The 16,570-nt window shown below is 47.0% G+C and overlaps 1 protein-coding gene across 2 annotated transcripts in view; it reads right to left on the minus strand.

Moving 5' to 3' along the window:
• Positions 1-460: 460 nt before the first annotated feature.
• The window catches only part of emsy (EMSY transcriptional repressor, BRCA2 interacting), a 31,944-nt gene continuing 15,834 nt past the window's right edge, over positions 461-16,570 (minus strand). The window contains exons 10-20 of one of the 2 annotated variants that reach the window (XM_054730972.2): positions 16,377-16,526; positions 15,526-15,699; positions 15,311-15,447; positions 12,643-12,819; positions 7,092-7,272; positions 4,920-5,081; positions 3,651-3,803; positions 3,289-3,428; positions 2,189-2,746; positions 1,647-2,051; positions 461-1,159 (exon numbers count right to left, since the gene is read on the minus strand). In XM_054730972.2, the coding sequence (XP_054586947.2) occupies positions 977-1,159; positions 1,647-2,051; positions 2,189-2,746; positions 3,289-3,428; positions 3,651-3,803; positions 4,920-5,081; positions 7,092-7,272; positions 12,643-12,819; positions 15,311-15,447; positions 15,526-15,699; positions 16,377-16,526 (2,420 nt within the window). In that variant the 3' untranslated portion in view covers positions 461-976. Of the gene's footprint in view, positions 1,160-1,646; positions 2,052-2,188; positions 2,747-3,288; positions 3,429-3,650; positions 3,804-4,919; positions 5,082-7,091; positions 7,303-12,642; positions 12,820-15,310; positions 15,448-15,525; positions 15,700-16,376; positions 16,527-16,570 lie in introns of both variants that reach the window. The other variant, XM_015961901.3, reaches the window with a different exon arrangement.

The raw sequence follows: 16,570 nt of genomic DNA on the forward strand, positions 1-16,570 counted from the left end.
TTGTTGCAGGAAAATTGCCTAGATAGATTTGTGAACCCTATATTAAATTGGTATCTTTAAAAAAATAAAAGAAAATCCCAGCCAACACATAGGTGGGCCCCATATAGAATATATACGGGCAAGCTGTATGGGTCCCAACGGGGTTTGTCCGTGGTTTCCAAAGTGGCCCCATGGGCCCCTACATGGGTTTTCAGTGGGTTTGACTCAAGCACAGGCCCATTAAAATCTGTTGGCAAACCTCTGTGGGGCCACCATGGAAACCACAGACAAATCCTTTTAGGACCCACACGGCATGCCCATATTTATTCCATATGGGGCCCACCTAAGTATGCTGGCTGGGATGCTACAGTTTCAATCTTTGCATATTATGCAACAGAAAACATTGTGGACTTATAAGTTTGAACTTGTTAAAATAATATAAAAAAAAACATTGAAACCAATGAAAAGATGGACAGAACTGTTCGATTTGGCTAATTTATTATACAGATTAAATATATTTTTTTTTACAACTAGCCATCTAGTTTGAAAACAGGTAGAAAAGAAATGCTCGGTTTAATAATTCTATGCAAAGACAAACCTGTGGAAAATCTCACTGCAGGTCAAGAACACGTTTCCTAACAAGGACGACAGCTTTTTAATGACACCAACAGCAACACATGAATTGTTCCTTCAGGTCTCCTTCCTGCTGCTGCTTCACGTTTTTCTGAAAAAATTAAACATGTTATAGCGAAGTTTCCTCTCCTGGAACCTTAAATCACAGAAGTGTTCGAAAGTTGGTCTAAGATGATGAGAGAAGTTGTCCTTCGACACAGATGGGAGTCTGAGATGCATTTTTATGAGTATAAGTCCTGCGATCGACTGGAACGTTGTGTGTTTGGAGCAGAAAGCACCTTTTAGAAATGGACTAAAACTAATATTTTACACAAAGTCCTTCCAGGTCAGAAGTAGAGAAGGAGTTTGCCCTAGGGCGAGAGGCCTATGGCCGCCGGGGGGGGCTTGTGGCTGCAGCCTCGTCATTGCTGCTGTCCACCTCCTGCTCCATGGGGCTGTCCTCCTCCAGCTGCTGGCTGGTGTAGTTGGTGATCTCCAGGAAGCCGCTGGGCTCCACCACCACGTTAGACTGGCTGGAGTCCGGCAGGATGGAATACTGAGGAATCACCTGTGTGGATTGGATTACAGCTTCAGTTAAGTTGTCGTGTTTGTCTCTGTCAGCAATGTGACTGGACTCTAGGAGAAGCTAAGATGTGACACAAATCTGCACAACGGTCGTAATTTGTTCGTGATCACGTCCAAATCTCCACATAATCCGGCTAGCATCATGCAAACCAGTTCAGTGCGATTCCAACTGAAAGTTTGCAGATTTACTCACAATTTCATGTTTCAACCAGATCCGGATCAACCCGGATCAGTCTACCTGAGGGCGTTTTGGAGCATTTTCAAATGATTCAGCAAGTTTCCACAAACAGATACCTGTTTTTATTCTTGCTCTTCCTGTAAAACCTGACTCATTTGCACAGTGCCATCTTAGGCAGCATTTTTCCTGCAAGGCTGTTCAGGATTACTCCTGACCGAGGACATGACAGATGCACCAACAGGTTCAGATCAGGTGATTTAAGATCTACAGGGCTTTGTAGAGAGAAACACACCTCTATGACTTCCAGATCTTCTTTGCTCCTCTGTGCTGTGAGGCCCTGAACGCAGCTGAACTGACGGGGCTTGGCATGGGAGTGGTGCACGCTGGACCCCGAGCTGCTGATGAACTGGCCCGAGTTCAACGTTCCCGACACGGCCTGGACCTCCAGGGCTTTCCCCAGTGGGCTGCAGTCGCTGGAAGAATCCACGATCATGGCCTCCGTGCTCGGATCAATCTCCGCCTCCATCATGGAGATCTTCAGGATGTCCGACACAGACGGCTTGGCGCCAGAAGCGCCTGAGCTGGACTCTGGGATCAGCTTGGCAGCTGCCTCCCCACTGCTGAAGACCGGTGATGGGTGGTGGGCACCGCCAAAGGTGATCTTAGTGATGGTGGCGCTCTGCGTGATGATAGGCTGCTACGTGGAAGACATGCAAAAGGAACAATTATGGTTCAGAAGGGAGGGAAATCCCCAACATGAGACATCTATCTGAGACGGGAATCTCAGCTGCTTTCTAGGATTGCAAGCAGGGGGGAAAAAAAGCATAAACTCACCTGGCTGGAGGTGGTTTTCTCCGTGCTGACTGGGTGGTGCGCCTGCAGGGGAGGGGGGTGGGACATGGCTGTGTGCAGAGGCCTGTGGAGGGAGGTGGGGGCATGCTGTAGCTTTGGGAGCTGTGGTGTTAGCAGGGGCTTGGTTGGTGTGCTCGAGGTCGTGACCTTTGTCGCGACCTGAGCAGGTGCTGTTGGAGCAGGTCTGTCTTTGGGGCTCTGTGTTAAGGTCTGAGGTTTGGGCGGAGTCTGATCTCGTGGTTTTGTGATTTTCGTAGTCAGAAGAGGAGTGGAGGAGGAAGATGAAGGCTGGCCAAGTTGAAGTTTGCTCTGCAGCTGTGGCGGTGGGGGCGGGGCCTGCTGGGTGGTGGCGTAGCTATGCCGACTTGGCTCGGCCTCACTGGGAGGCGGCTGAGCTGCCGCAGACTGGATGGTGTGTTTGACCGTATCAGGAGCAGCTTGGTTAGAGCGGTAGAACAAACCCGTCTGAGGGTCCAACGTGTCCCCCTCTAGCTCGGCCACATCTAGCGCCGTCTCGGTTTTACCCCGACGGTCTGCTGGCTGAAACCAAACACAGATTATTAAAGGTTACAAACGTGAAACACAACTAATAATGAGCCCCTTTTCAGCCATGAATAAAGAACGATACCAAAACATCCTCCCAGAGGAACTCCTCCAACATCCAACAACCGATTAGGGAACCAAGTCTTTTCCAGTATGACAAGAGCACAGGGCCACGTAGATAAAATCAGAACTAAGTGGCTTCAGTAACAAAACATAGAAGTTTTGGGTCCAGGCCCGTGAAACTTCCCTGACCTTAACACCATTGAGGCCATAAGTCAGGATTTGGCCCAGAAGCTGGTCAACAGCACATCAGGGTGAACTACAGAAGTCTTGAAAAAGAAGGTCCAACACTGCAAATGTTTTTACTCTGCATAAACTCAAAGTATTTATCAGTAAAAGTCGTCAAGACTCAACAAAAGCTTACATTTCCACTTCAGTAACCATGGAAACATAAAAACACTGGAGCAGCAGACATAAAAACCCAACATTTGTGACATTCCTCAAAACTTTTTGATTAATTTTCTTTCGGAAAACCTCACCAGGTGCGATGCCATGGCCGCTGGGGAGGCTGTGGCTGGTTTGGTTACCATGGCAACCTGGCTGCTGCTCTTCTCCAGAAGCTGGCTAGAGATGACCGCATCGTCTTCCTCTGAGGGCTCTCCCACTCGGCTGGTTTTACCTGCGGTGAATTCAGTCAGGCCGTCGGTTGATGAAATAAAACGCATGACGGCACTCACACATCTTAGCATCCCAGGTGCGTCACACAACACAGAACAGCCAAAACAGGAAGTGCAGGTGTGTGGCAACCCAGAGGTTTTATTCTGAAGCTTTGCTGGTTCCACTGAAAACTTTGGTGGGTAAAACATAACAGGAAGTGGGCGGAGGATATTTTTAGAAGTACCTGCTTGGACCTGTTCAGCGCCCGGCTCGGCCTCAGAGGTCGACGGCGTTGGTGAGTCGGGACTTGGCTTCTCCTGCGGGATCTGGATGGGAACGGCCATCTGACTCAGGTCGATGGTTGGCTGCTTGGGTCTGGGCTCGCCTTTCTCTTTTACTGCCGATAAAAACAAACACTTTAGCTTTCAGAAGATGGTGAATGATGAGTTTAGCTTGAAGGACTTGCTGCGATCGTGATGTGTAAGATTTCTGTTCTGATAGCGACTAACTCGGCTGTCGTGCATGAAGGAAGAGGCGTATGTGAGAGAAAAGCACTGATCATAACTCCCTTACACCCAGCAGAAGCACGACTCAGTCACACTGGACGCTGTGTTGTACCAGAAGCAGAAATTATTTACCTCCAGTGGTCGGTCACAGACCCGGCCGAGAACTAGATCTTTAAGCCTGAGGTTTTGTAGAACTGGCACAATCCTGCAAAATGACCAAACTACAGAAACTACCGGTGACTGCAACAAGAGAACTGAAAGCAGGCTTTTAGCTCAGCGCCGTAAAGGTCTCAGTAATTTCGCTAAACAACTTCAAGCAGATCCTCAGTCAACAGCTGGCAGGCAGCTGCTTTATTTTGTGGTCGGAGTTTTTTTTAGGACACCGTAAAGACAAGTGTGACACAACCATCATCCTCAGACTCATAGCCTCGAAAATCTCACAATCAAGACAAAATGGGACCCCCCCGCCCCACGAACCCCAATGTGCAGCGGGCTCCTGTAGTTTGTTTACAAAAAAACATAAAATAAAAGTGAAACTAAAATAGAAATAAACCAGCGAGAACAATAAAACTGCTGTTTTAAAAAGCAGTCAGTTTTTTTATTATAATCAAATCTGATTATTTGTTATTGATTCATGTTCACCCTACAGAAAAATCCAGTATTATTATAATATAATTAAACCGTTAATCATCCGAGCTGGTCCTTTGTTACAGATTAAGACTAATGACGATCTCTGGTTGAAATCCGGATGTGCTGCAAAACTCAAGTGTTTCAGGCAACAAGACGTTCCTTTTGGGGGTTTTTACCTCAAACATCACTGATCAGTCAGGCGTGACTGGAAGTGTATCGGCACGTGCTCTGACTAACAACCTGGTTCTGCTGGTTTTTGTTCAATGAGCTTATCGTTTACGGGTGCCAGTGGTTTCTTGGTTGGATATTTGGCTTTAAATGAAGTTTAAAATTCAAAGTGAAGGAACAAATGTGTAATGGGACAAACTGTGTCTCACCTGATGTCTGCTGCAGCTCCACCAATGCTTTGATGGTGGAAGTAGCTGATTGGGCTTCCCCAGCTGTAACCTCCTGGTATATAATGGCAGTGCTGGACTCCACGGCTACTTCCTGTTCTGTCCAGTCCTGCTCTCTGGAAGACACCACGTGGACTACCGGCTCTGAGGAGGGACCAGAAAGAAACCGGGACTATTAAAAACAGACAAGAGTTTAACGAAAGATCATCCAGCAAGTAAACAAAGTAACTGTTCAGGTAAACTTTAACTTAACTTTTAAAATTAAATTAATCCCAGGATTAGTAGCTTTTGTTGCTGCACGGCTTTAGAGATAATAAATGACTACTAGGCACACTAACACGCTACTACTGGCCAACCCCTTCTACGTCACAGGGAAAAATGGCTCCCATGGCCTCGGCCATCTTTACATGTGACCACACAAGGCTGTTGATTTAGTGTCCAGGATAGAACAGAGCTCGTCTCGGCTAAGAGAAGCTAACGGTTAGCATTAGCGACTCCACAACATGGTGGAAGACGCTTGTGTTATTTGTGGAAATAAAACATCAACGTTGCAAAGCGGCCGAAGGAGAGATATTTGCACATCACTCCAACTTCTGGTGATTTCTGCACCCCCTCTCCAGTTAGCTTCTACCCTCTGAAACAGGAGCACCAGAGCATTTTTCCACAAGACAACTCACAAGGCACTCATTTGTACTTGAGACCACAGCAGGTTTATGGGCTGAACAAGTGAGTGAGAGCTTCAACTTCAGTCCTTTTAACAAATTCTGAGCCTGAAAGTTCAACCCTAACCCAAACCCTACAATAAACCAGAGGCTAAAGGCAGGTTTTATACCGAAGATCAGGTAAAAGTCACAAAACTCTGCAGGATCCGATTCAGACCGTTTCCTGCAGCCATTTAAGTTTCACACCATGTCCAGACCTTTCACTGGAAACATCTGCTGACACTTTTAATGAATCCCAGCCATCAAAGCTGAACTTCAACCACTTTTATCATAGCTATAAATATTAATGTTATTCAGGAATGTAGAAAGGTCGGGAGAGAAGGGACAAAAAGCTTCAACAACATCAGGCTTTTTCTCTAGGATTTTGTTCAAAATGTGAAGCATCATCTCTAGAGATGTTATTAGGTCTGGTGTAAAAACCTATTAGATTAGGGCTGCACGATACCAGGAAAACCTGCAATATCCCATAACAGTGATTAATAATGCAATGACGATATTACTTGCAATAAATAAAAACTTAACTCAGGAACTAAAATAATCAAAAAAATAAATAAAAAAGACATTTAAAAAATGAGAAAAAAATATCTTAAAAACGAGAAAAGCTAAAGATGTGAGGAAAGGGAAAAAGACAATGAACAAGAAAAGACAATCAGTGGATCCCAGGGAAAGTCGAATCAGCAGGAAGAGCAGAACAAAGCTAACTCAGGTGTTTGCTAACCATCTAAATTACGTGCCATCCGCCTCGGGGGCGGGCATCTGACCTATGAGAACCCACCCAACTGGCCAAATGGGTGAAGAGCTTTATTTGATTTGTTAAAAAAACCCATCATGCTTCCGTTTGATTGACAGAATGCATTATGTGTAGCAAACATCTGAGCTGATCATTCATTGCAATATTTATCTGTTCTTTGTGATATGCATATTGCACACGCTGATATTGCGATAACGATATATTTGCGATATATTGTGCCGCCCTATATTAGATGTTGGCTTTAGGGATGTCCCGATACGACTTTTTCACTTCTGATATGATACCGATATGGCAGCCTTCAGTATTGACTGATACCGATATCAATCTGATATGATATCAGCACAAATCATACATACTTAAACCTTTTTGTAGCGTGGAATGCATGAAAGGCTTGATCAGGTGATATTACTCAGTCGGAGAACAAAAGCCAATAACAGTAAGTATGACAAAAATGACAATTTTTTTCTTCACCATTGGTTGCAAAAATGTGAACCTTAACTGACTGCTTATATCGGAGACTTTTGATGCCGTCCGATATAATCCGACACACTGTTTTTGGTCCGAAATCGAATTACTTCTGATATCAATATCAGAATGGGACATCCCTATTGGTTTTGGCTCAAAGAACCGACAGATTTGTGACATCATCTGTAGACCGAGGGGTCGATGAGTGACGCGTACCTTGAGATGTGCTCTGAGTGGCCTCGCCCGTTAAGCTGCTGATCTCCGTGACAACGCCGGCGTCCTCCTTCACAGACCCGTCTAGCCCCGTGGCGTGACCTTGACCGACCTCGGCGGAGCGGCTCACCTGCTGCAGTGTCTCCGTGACCAGCTGCCGGGTCTGCTCGCTCACCACCGCCGTCTGGAAAACCGGTTTAGGCTTGATGAGAACCTGGAATGAAATTAAGAAACTTTTTTTTTTCAATTTTAGTATTTCATTTTTCTTGTTTGTAGTTGAGTTTGGAGCCCAAAAAATGCAAATTTTGAGTTTGAATCGTTCTAAATTACATCTTTTAGATTATTTTCTGGACAGCAAATGTAAAAATGAATGCTTCACCGACATCATTGTTCATACACATCAAATACGATAACACCAGCCTTGCATCACAAGGTTCATTTATGAGCTTAACTGTAAGTTTGTGACCGTTTTAAAGCTGATTTGATGATCTGGTTCCTAACAGGAACTCCAGCTACAAAATAAAGCCTTAATTTGCAGAAAGGAGTTTGAATGATGACGATTATAAAGACTGAAGTCTAGTCATTCCCCAAAAGTCACCAGTCATAAGTCTGTCTGCTGCTAAATGTCACGTCACGGATCTTAATCAGCCAAAACAATCGACGTGAGAAACGCTTTAATATCACAGAAACTCAACTCTGTGCTGCTTTCGTCACTGGAAAGTGGGTTTTTGGTGCAGACAGTGACAAAATAACTCAAAAGAAAAAAGGATGTTTATCAGAGTTTATGCAGAACAGCTTTAAGGTTACAGCGCCACCGAGGAGAGGATGGTTGCTGTGGGCGGATATGAACCGTATCAGAGAGTTAGTAAGATGAGTCACTCAGCCTGTTGTGAGTTCTTGTTAATGAGTCTGATTCTGCAGTGATGACAGAGACAAAGGTTTGTGAGGAAGCAGAATTTGTTTTCATGACATTTAGTTATCATCCCTTACAGCTTTTAGCAAAAAGGGAAGCAAAAAACAAAGAAGTCCATGAGATTGAAGCTGTCTGGGTACAGCTGTGACTTTCACTTAAATTCCCCTAAAAATATAAGAAAACTGGTAGTGGGGAAATTTGGGAGGCTTAAGTCTAACCACCTCGCATTTAGTTGCCGTTTCTTTGTCAAACTTTCAAATCCCACGGCAGTCCGTTTTAACATTTTAGAAAATGACAAGAATTTGTGCAGAATTGGTTTCTGCTGTTAGATCGACTAATTAGCTGCTTCAGAAGCGGAATAATGGATGATTTTAAAAGATCTGAAAAGAACAAGCACAGGCGAGAGCTCGGATATAAAACCGTCGACAAAAGCACCTGATGCGGCGGCTCTATTCAGATCTTTATCTCTCTCTCATTGTTGGACCGTCGAGCTGAAACTCGACCTCTAAAAGAGCTGCTTTCAAAAAGAAAAAGGATCAGATTCAGTCCTGAGATCGTGGCTGAGGGACAGCGGAGTTGTGAGAAAAGTGTGTGTGTGTCTGTGTGTGTGTGCGTGCGCGCATAATGAAGCTACTAGCCCGAACCGGATACATGGGCTCATCCAACTGTGGACCCACCACCCGCAGGAGGAACATGAAGGGTCCGGTGCAGTGTGGATCGGGTGGCAGACCAAGGTGGGAGCCTTGGCGGTCTGATCCCCAGACAAGGAAATGGTTTTTGGGACATGGAACGTCACCTCGCTGGCGGGGAAGGAGCAGGAGCTTGTGGCAGAGGTTGAGCGGTACCGGCTGGTATAGTCGGACTCACCTCGACACAGAGCATTGACTCTGGAACCCAAGTCCTTTGCTGGAGTTGCTCCGGGTGAGAGGTGGAGGGCTGGGGTTGGCTTTTTGTTAGCCCCAAGACTCTCTGCCTGTGTGTTGGGGTTTACCCCGGGGGACGAGAGGGTAGCTTCCCTGCGCCTTCAGGTCGGGGAACGGGTCCTGACTGTTGTTTGTGCTTATGGGCCAAATATCAGTTCAGAGTACCCACCCTATTTGGAGTCCCTGGGATGAGTGCTAGATAGTGCTCCATCAGGGGACTCCATTGTCCTGCTGGGGGACTTCAATGCTCACGTGGGCAATGACAGCATGACCTGGAAGGGTGTGACTGGGAGGAATGGCCCGCCTGATCTGAACGCGAGTGGTGTTTCCTTATTGGACTTCTGTGCAAGCCGCAGTTTGGCCATAACGAACACCATGTTCGAACATAAGGATGCCCACCGGTACACTTGGTACCAGGGCAGCCTAGGTCGCAGGTCGATGATAGACTTTGTAGTCGTATCATCTGACCTGCGGCCGTATGTTTTGGACACCCGAGTGAAGAGAGGAGTGGAGCTGTCAACTGATCACCACCTGGTGGTGAGTTGGATCAGATGGCAAGGGAAGATGCCGCGTAGACCTGGCAGACCCAAACGCATAGTGAGGGTCTGCTGGGAACGCCTGGCAGAAGATCCTGTCAAGACGGTCTTCAACTCCCACCTCCGGCAGAGCTTTGACCGCGTCCCGAGAGCAGTGGGGGACATTGACTCCGAGCGGGCCTTGTTCCACTCTGCGATTGTTGAGGCGGCTGTTGCTAGCTGTGGTCGCAAGGTGGCCGGTGCCAGTCGTGGTGGCAACCCCCGTACCCGCTGGTGGACACCAGAGGTTCGGGGAGCCGTCAGGCTGAAGAAGGAGGCCTACAGGGCGTGGCTGGTCTGTGGGTCTCTGGAGGCAGCAGACAGGTACCGGATAGCCAAGCGGGGTGCAGCAGTGGCAGTTGCCGAGGAGGAGTTTGTTGAGGCCATGGAGAAAGACTATCGATCGGCTCCAAAGAGGTTCTGGCAAACTGTTCGGCGCCTCAGGAGAGGGAGGCAGCAACTCGCTCACACTGTTTACAGTGGGGGATGGGGAGCTGCAGACGTCAACTGGGGCTATAGTCGGACGGTGGAAGGAATACTTTGAGGAGCTCCTCAATCCCACCTACGCGCATTCTGAGGAGGAACCAGAGCCGGGAGACCTGGGGATGGACTGTCCAATCTCGGGGGCAGAAGTTGCTGAGGTAGTCAAACTACACAGTGGCAGAGCACCGGGGGCGGATGAGATTCGTCCTGGGTATCTCAAGGCTATGGATGTTGTAGGGCTGTCGTGGTTGACACGTCTCTGCAACATTGCGTGGTTATCAGGGGCAGTGCCTGTAGAGTGGCAGACCGGGATGGTGGTCCCCATCTTTAAGAAGGGTGACCTGAGGGTGTGTTCCAACTATAGGGGGATCACACTCCTCAGCCTCCCTGGAAAGGTCTACTCCAAGGTACTGGAGAGGAGGGTCCGATCAATAGTTGAATCTCAGATTGAGGAGGAGCAATGTGGTTTTCGTCCTGGCCGTGGAGCTGTGGATCAGCTCTATACCCTTGCAAGGGTGATGGGAGGGGGCATGGGAGTTTGCCCAACCAATCCACATGTGTTCTGTGGATTTGGAGAAGGCTTATGACCGTGTCCCCAGGGGCACCCTGTGGGGGATGCTCCAGGAATATGGGGTGGGTGGCTTTCTGTTAAGGGCCATTCAGTCCCTTTACCAGAGCAGCGTGAGTTTGGTCCGCATAGCCGGTAGTAAGTCGGACCTGTTCCCGGTGAGGGTTGGACTCCGCCAGGGCTACCCCTTGGTCACCGGTTCTGTTCATTACCTTTATGGACAGAATTTCTAGGCGCAGCCGTGGTGTGGAGTGTGTCGAGTTTGGTGGCAGGAGAATCTCGTCTCTGCTTTTTGCGGATGATGCGGTCCTCCTAGCTTCATCCAGCTCTGACCTTCAGCTCTTGCTGGGTAGGTTAGCGGCCGAGTGTGAAGCGGCTGGGATGAGGATCAGCACCTCCAAGTCTGATACCATGGTTCTCGACCGGAAAAGGGTGGCTTGCCAACTCCGGGTCGGGAGAGAGGTCCTACCTCAAGTGGAGGAGTTTAAGTATCTTGGGGTCTTGTTCACGAGTGAGGGTAGGAGGGATCGGGAGATCGACAGGCGGATTGGTTCGGCGTCTGTAGTGATGCGGACGCTGAGCTAATCTGTCGTGGTGAAGAGGGAGCTGAGCCAGAAAGCCAGGCTCTTGATTTACTGGTCGATCTACGTCCCAATCCTCACCTATGGTCATGAGCTTTGGGTAATGACCGAAAGAACGAGATTGCGGATACAAGCGGCCGAAATGAGTTTCCTCAGTAGGGAGGCCGGGCTCAGCCTTAGAGATAGGGTGAGGAGCTCGGACATTCGGGATGGACTCGGAGTAGCACCGCTGCTCCTCCAGATTGAAAGGAGTCAGTTGAGGTGGTTTGGGCATCTGGTTGGGGTGCCTCCTGGACGCCTCCCTGGAGAGGTGTCTCGGGCATGTCCTGCCGGCAGGAGGCCCCCAGGTCGACCCAGGACACGTTGGAGAGGTTACATCTCCAATCTGGTCCGGGAACGTCTTGGGGTCCTGCTGGAGGAGCTGGTGGAGGTGGCCGGGGAGAGGACGGTCTGGAGCTCCCTAGTTGGGATGCTGCCCCCGCGACCCGGATAAGCGGAGGAAGACAATGACAATGACAAGGTATTTAACAGGTATGGCTATTTAATATATGTGGGTATTTACCTGATGTGGTTATTTATCAGGTGTGGGTATTGCAGAGAAGAGAGAAAACAGCAGCAAAACTCATATTTTCAGGCTTCTGAGGGAACTCCTGTGGCTCCATTGTTGCTCATTACCTCCTTCTCCTGTGATGTTTGTTTCTCCCCTTTTTTGATCTTCATTTTTATTCTGCTTGTGAAGTGTCTGTGGAATTTTATCTTGAAAGGTGCTTTAAAAGTAAACTCTCCATCTACCACATCTCCCCCAAGTGGCAGAAAGGAGCAGCAGCAAATCTTTCACAACAGACAACAACACATGACTGCAACATCTGCGAGTTGCAAAATCCACATGTAAACGCCGCAGAAATACATGCTTATTAAGTAACTCAGATAAAACAAAACAAAGCAGGAATGACCTTGTTTGGGTCATAAACAAACCAAAAGTGTTGCTTTTACAACATTTTAGGATCAATATTTAAGTCTAAAATAGAAATAAAACAAGTTAGGAGGCTTTTTGTCCTCTAGACTCAAAAGAACGATCATCCACAGCTGGTAAAGGTGACAGGAACACGCCCCCTCCCCACTCAATTAGGAAGTAATGAAAGAGGAAAAGTAAATGTTTAAGCATACGTTTTGCTTCTTTCTGTTCCTTTTTCATTTTTTGTTGTCGTAAACCTGTTTTGTGTTTTGTTTTTAACTGTGAATAAATGAAAATAAACTTAAAAAAATGCTCTGCAGCTATACTTTTATTTATAGAACAGGGGATTTTTCTCTTATTAACGTTGCCATCGGCTCTCACATCCCTGGAAAATGTCAGATGCAGACATGATGATGAAATAAGTGAGTGTCCTCCACAGAAAAGCAGGTCATAATGGAACAGATCACATTTAGAGCAGCTGTGTGATCGTCATTCATATGATCACATGAATCCACTTGTGTAAATGGTCACATGAGGGGATTATTATTATGATTACCTGGGTCTTGCCCTGCTGACCGTAGACGATCTTGGTCGGGATGATCTTGGTGGTGGTGGTGGACGGAGAGCCGCAGCTCAGGCCTTTGGGTTGCGTTACGATCATCTTGGTGATGGGTCTGGAGGTGGTGATGATGGCGGGTTTGGCTCCCTGCACCGCCTGCAGGCTCTTCTCGCCCTGTGAACACATGATTTATGTTCATTACAGGCAGCTGTAGGGGGGTAAAGGTGTGTGTAATTGGGAAAATAATGTTCAGACCTACAGCCGAGTCACTCTTGGAGTCGTGCCAATTTCAAGATGGCCTAAACCAACGTTTTAAAAAAATCACAAAAATAGCTTTTTAATATCATTTATCAACTTTACTTCAAATCTCTGGGGTGAAAATGAAGGGTTTGTACGTAGAGGTGGACCAAGGTGGGTTTTGCTGTCGCTGATATAGATATTTAGAGGTCCTGGTTCACTGGTTGATTTCTTTTGGGCTGATTTTCATGGCCAACACCGAGATGTCTCCTGCCTTATTTACATGCTGAAATAAAGTTGGGTTAGGTTAAAAACAGTGGATGTGCAGCATTTATGATCAATCAGTTTAATTAGAGCTCAGCGTTGAAATTAAACATTTAACCAAAGTTAATCAAACAAATTAATCAAGTATTAAAACAACTTATTCAGGCCGATGTTCCTGTTTTAAAACTGGCTACTGAAGAGGTATATCACCTGATGCGGACATTAAAAAACGGTAAATATTGGCCTGATGAATCAATCTAACCCTAAATGGCATCAAATGTCATTATTCAACAAATGTGATACACACTCCTAATATTACTATTTTCCACTCATATCAGGAAGTTTTCGAGCTGAACTGAGATCAGTGGTGTCCAACCCTGGTCCTGGGGGGCCCTTTCCATCATGTTTTAGTCATTTTACAGCTGATTTAGTAGTTGAGTCACCTCTGCAGACGCCTGTTAACCACCGACTCCGATGTCTGGGCGGTGGCCCTGGAAGACCAGGGTTGGACACCACTGAAGTGTCAGGTCCAGTCCCAATACTCGCAGTTCCACACTTGCACCCTTCAATTGCACGAGCCTGACCAGGGGTGCGAGTGTGTAGGGTGTCCCTCAAGTACGAAAGTTGATCACGCCCCTTTTGCACCCTTGATCCTCACCTCACCCAAGTCCACGTCGATGCTGACTTGGGTGCAATGTGTTACCCACAATCGGTTGTTGCGAAAGAAAAGGCTCGAGTGCCTTTTCGGAAAATATGTCCTTTCTAATCATTTTAGGATGAGTAACTGATGCACTGAATGTTTTAGACAAAACAGCAAAGAATGTAAATTAATTTCATATAATTGTTTGAAAGTTATTAGTAAAGCTTTTTTTTAAAGTATCACAGTAACCAGCATCCCCGGCATGCGTTGAGATCGATGATGCAATGGTCCCTGTCCCGATTCAGCAATTCTTTGCACACTTGTGTCCCACGCAATCAAAGCTTTACTGCACACTTCCTCCAAGTGCACTTGACAGAAGTGCGAGTATTGGGATTGGGCCTCAGTGTCCAGAATTCTTCAGCCGCATTTTGTAAATCTAAAGCGAGACTCTCAGCTACAAATGAGTAATAGAAGCTAAGATTGTGTTTCTTTAGTAATAATAAACATCAATAAATCACTCAGAGCTCCAAGCTGCAGGGATATTTACTTCCTGAGGGAATAAATTCTGCTTTTGTAGAAATGTCCACAAACATTCAGTTCAGCAAATATTTACTTTTCCTAAACTCCTCAAGGCATTTAGTCAAATAACCCAACAAACTCAGCTGGAGATTGTGTTTCGGCTGCAGCCTGATGCGGAGAGCGGGTGTTTCCATGGGTAGTGGGTTAAATCCGGTTGAGTGAAGTGAAAGAAAAACATCAGGTTGAGTTGTTATTTACATATCACAGTCCAGAGAGATTAAGGCGGTCTCATCAGAGGTTTAAGGGTGAAATGCTAGGGGGTTTCTGAACAGTGGTGCTAAATTCCCCTGAGAAGCTAAATTAGAGACTGAATATATAGACAGGCGTGTTTACACACACACACACACACACAGAATGACTTTACAACATGCAAACACTTCTGGCCCAGTTTCACTTGTAGTTTCAGCAGCACCATATTTCTGGTTGTGATAATGATAAAGTTTAACTTCATATTTGAAAACTTCCAAATGCTTTAGATCAGTGGTCCGCAAATGGCGGCCCGTGGGCCATGTCCGGCCCGCGAGCCCTCTCTTTGTGGCCCCCAAACCCTGCGCGCCCCCCACATGAGGGTTACATGGTGAGGGAGGGTTACATGGTGAGGGTCACACAGGACAGGTTAGTGCAGTCACACAGCCGAGCTGGAGGGGGAGGGGACAGGTGTTGCCCTGCTTTATATTGCAAGCTTGTGTGTTTTGTGCATTACAGCCAGCAATCCAACCCGCCCACCCACCCCACACCCCCACCCACCCACCCACCCACACACACACACACACACTGGCCCTCTTGCTTCTGGGTCTTTTTTGTGTGTGGCCCTCGGACCGTTATAATTGAGGACCCCTGCTTTAGATGAAGTTTTATCCTGTTTTGTTCGGTTTCAGTTAAATATGGAGGGTTACATTTTCTCTTTTACAGACTTCTTTCTTCTCTAATGGTAATCCGACTCACTCCAGCGTTTAAAAGCGTCGTAACCACGTTTTTGCCCGGCAGTCCCTGGATGGTCGCTCCTTTGCCCGTCGTTTTCTGCACCACGATGACGTTCGGCTTGGACGTCATGGGGATGGTGGTGATCTTAGTTGTTGTACCTGTAGAAAAAAAAGTTCTCATGTCAGTTGGAGACACCAGAGGTGTCGCTGCAGTCTGGGGGAGGCCCTCTGACTCACCAGAGCTGAGGTTGCTGCTGATGATCTTCCCGCCCAGAGAGGCCAGAGATTTGGGAACCACTGTGATGATGCTGCCACTGGTGGTTTTCACGTAGGTGGTGCCGCCACTGGAGGCTGAGATTCTGGTGCCGATGTTGGGGCCGACTGTGGGTCTCGTGTATGTGGTCTGGGTGGCTGAACGCACAAATAAACAGTTCATATATCCTAATTCTTTGCTTGAAGGTGCATGAAGTAAGAATGACACCCTGTGGTCAAAGTTGGGTACTGCAGTCCATGAATCAAAACAAAGAAGTTCGCTCAGAGCAACTGTTGGCGGCTACGGATCAGCGCCAGAAGATTCTAGATGACGAGCAAAGGCAAGTCGTACACAGTGAATTGATGAGTAGATATACACATTTCACTATAATATCAAGTTGCTGGTAATTTAAAAAGTAGCCGTAGATATTTTTAGACAACTATGTTCCTAATTCACTGTTAGCATTGTTAGTTAACCCTGCTTCACCCGATATTAGTGTAAAACAAAAAGATGCCGTGGCTTCTTAGCGGTACCAGATATAACTTCTGGGTCGTTCCTTTTACTGGCTAACATTCTGTCTACAACTCTGGAGCTTTCTGTTGGCAGATGTGTCGAATTACAAATGCCGGCGCAGACTTGGCCACTCCGCAGGCTCACAGATTGTAAACAAAGACTATGTCCCTCTTTGTCCTTTTTGAAAGAAGAAAAACTGACTACCCCCTAGCCAGCTGAAAATGAAATCTGTTTCAGGATGACCTTCCTTCTAACATTATATAGACATTTCATCGTACAGTTCTCACTTATTGCACCTTTGCGCCCCCCCCCCCCCCCCCACCTGTTGGCTGGGTGACCAGCTTGGTGGTCATGATGGTGCCGTTGCTACTGACGACCATGATGGGTGAAGAGCTGCTGCTGGACAGCGCTACAGATGAAGGTTTGGGCAGGATTTTACTGGGCTGCACCTGCTGAGTGATTATCTTCACCCCTGAAAACACAAACACCTTCAGCCATCACAAGGAAAACACATCG

This window comes from Nothobranchius furzeri, chromosome 10 (assembly GCF_043380555.1).
Source record: "Nothobranchius furzeri strain GRZ-AD chromosome 10, NfurGRZ-RIMD1, whole genome shotgun sequence".
Taxonomy (NCBI): Eukaryota; Metazoa; Chordata; class Actinopteri; order Cyprinodontiformes; family Nothobranchiidae; genus Nothobranchius; species Nothobranchius furzeri.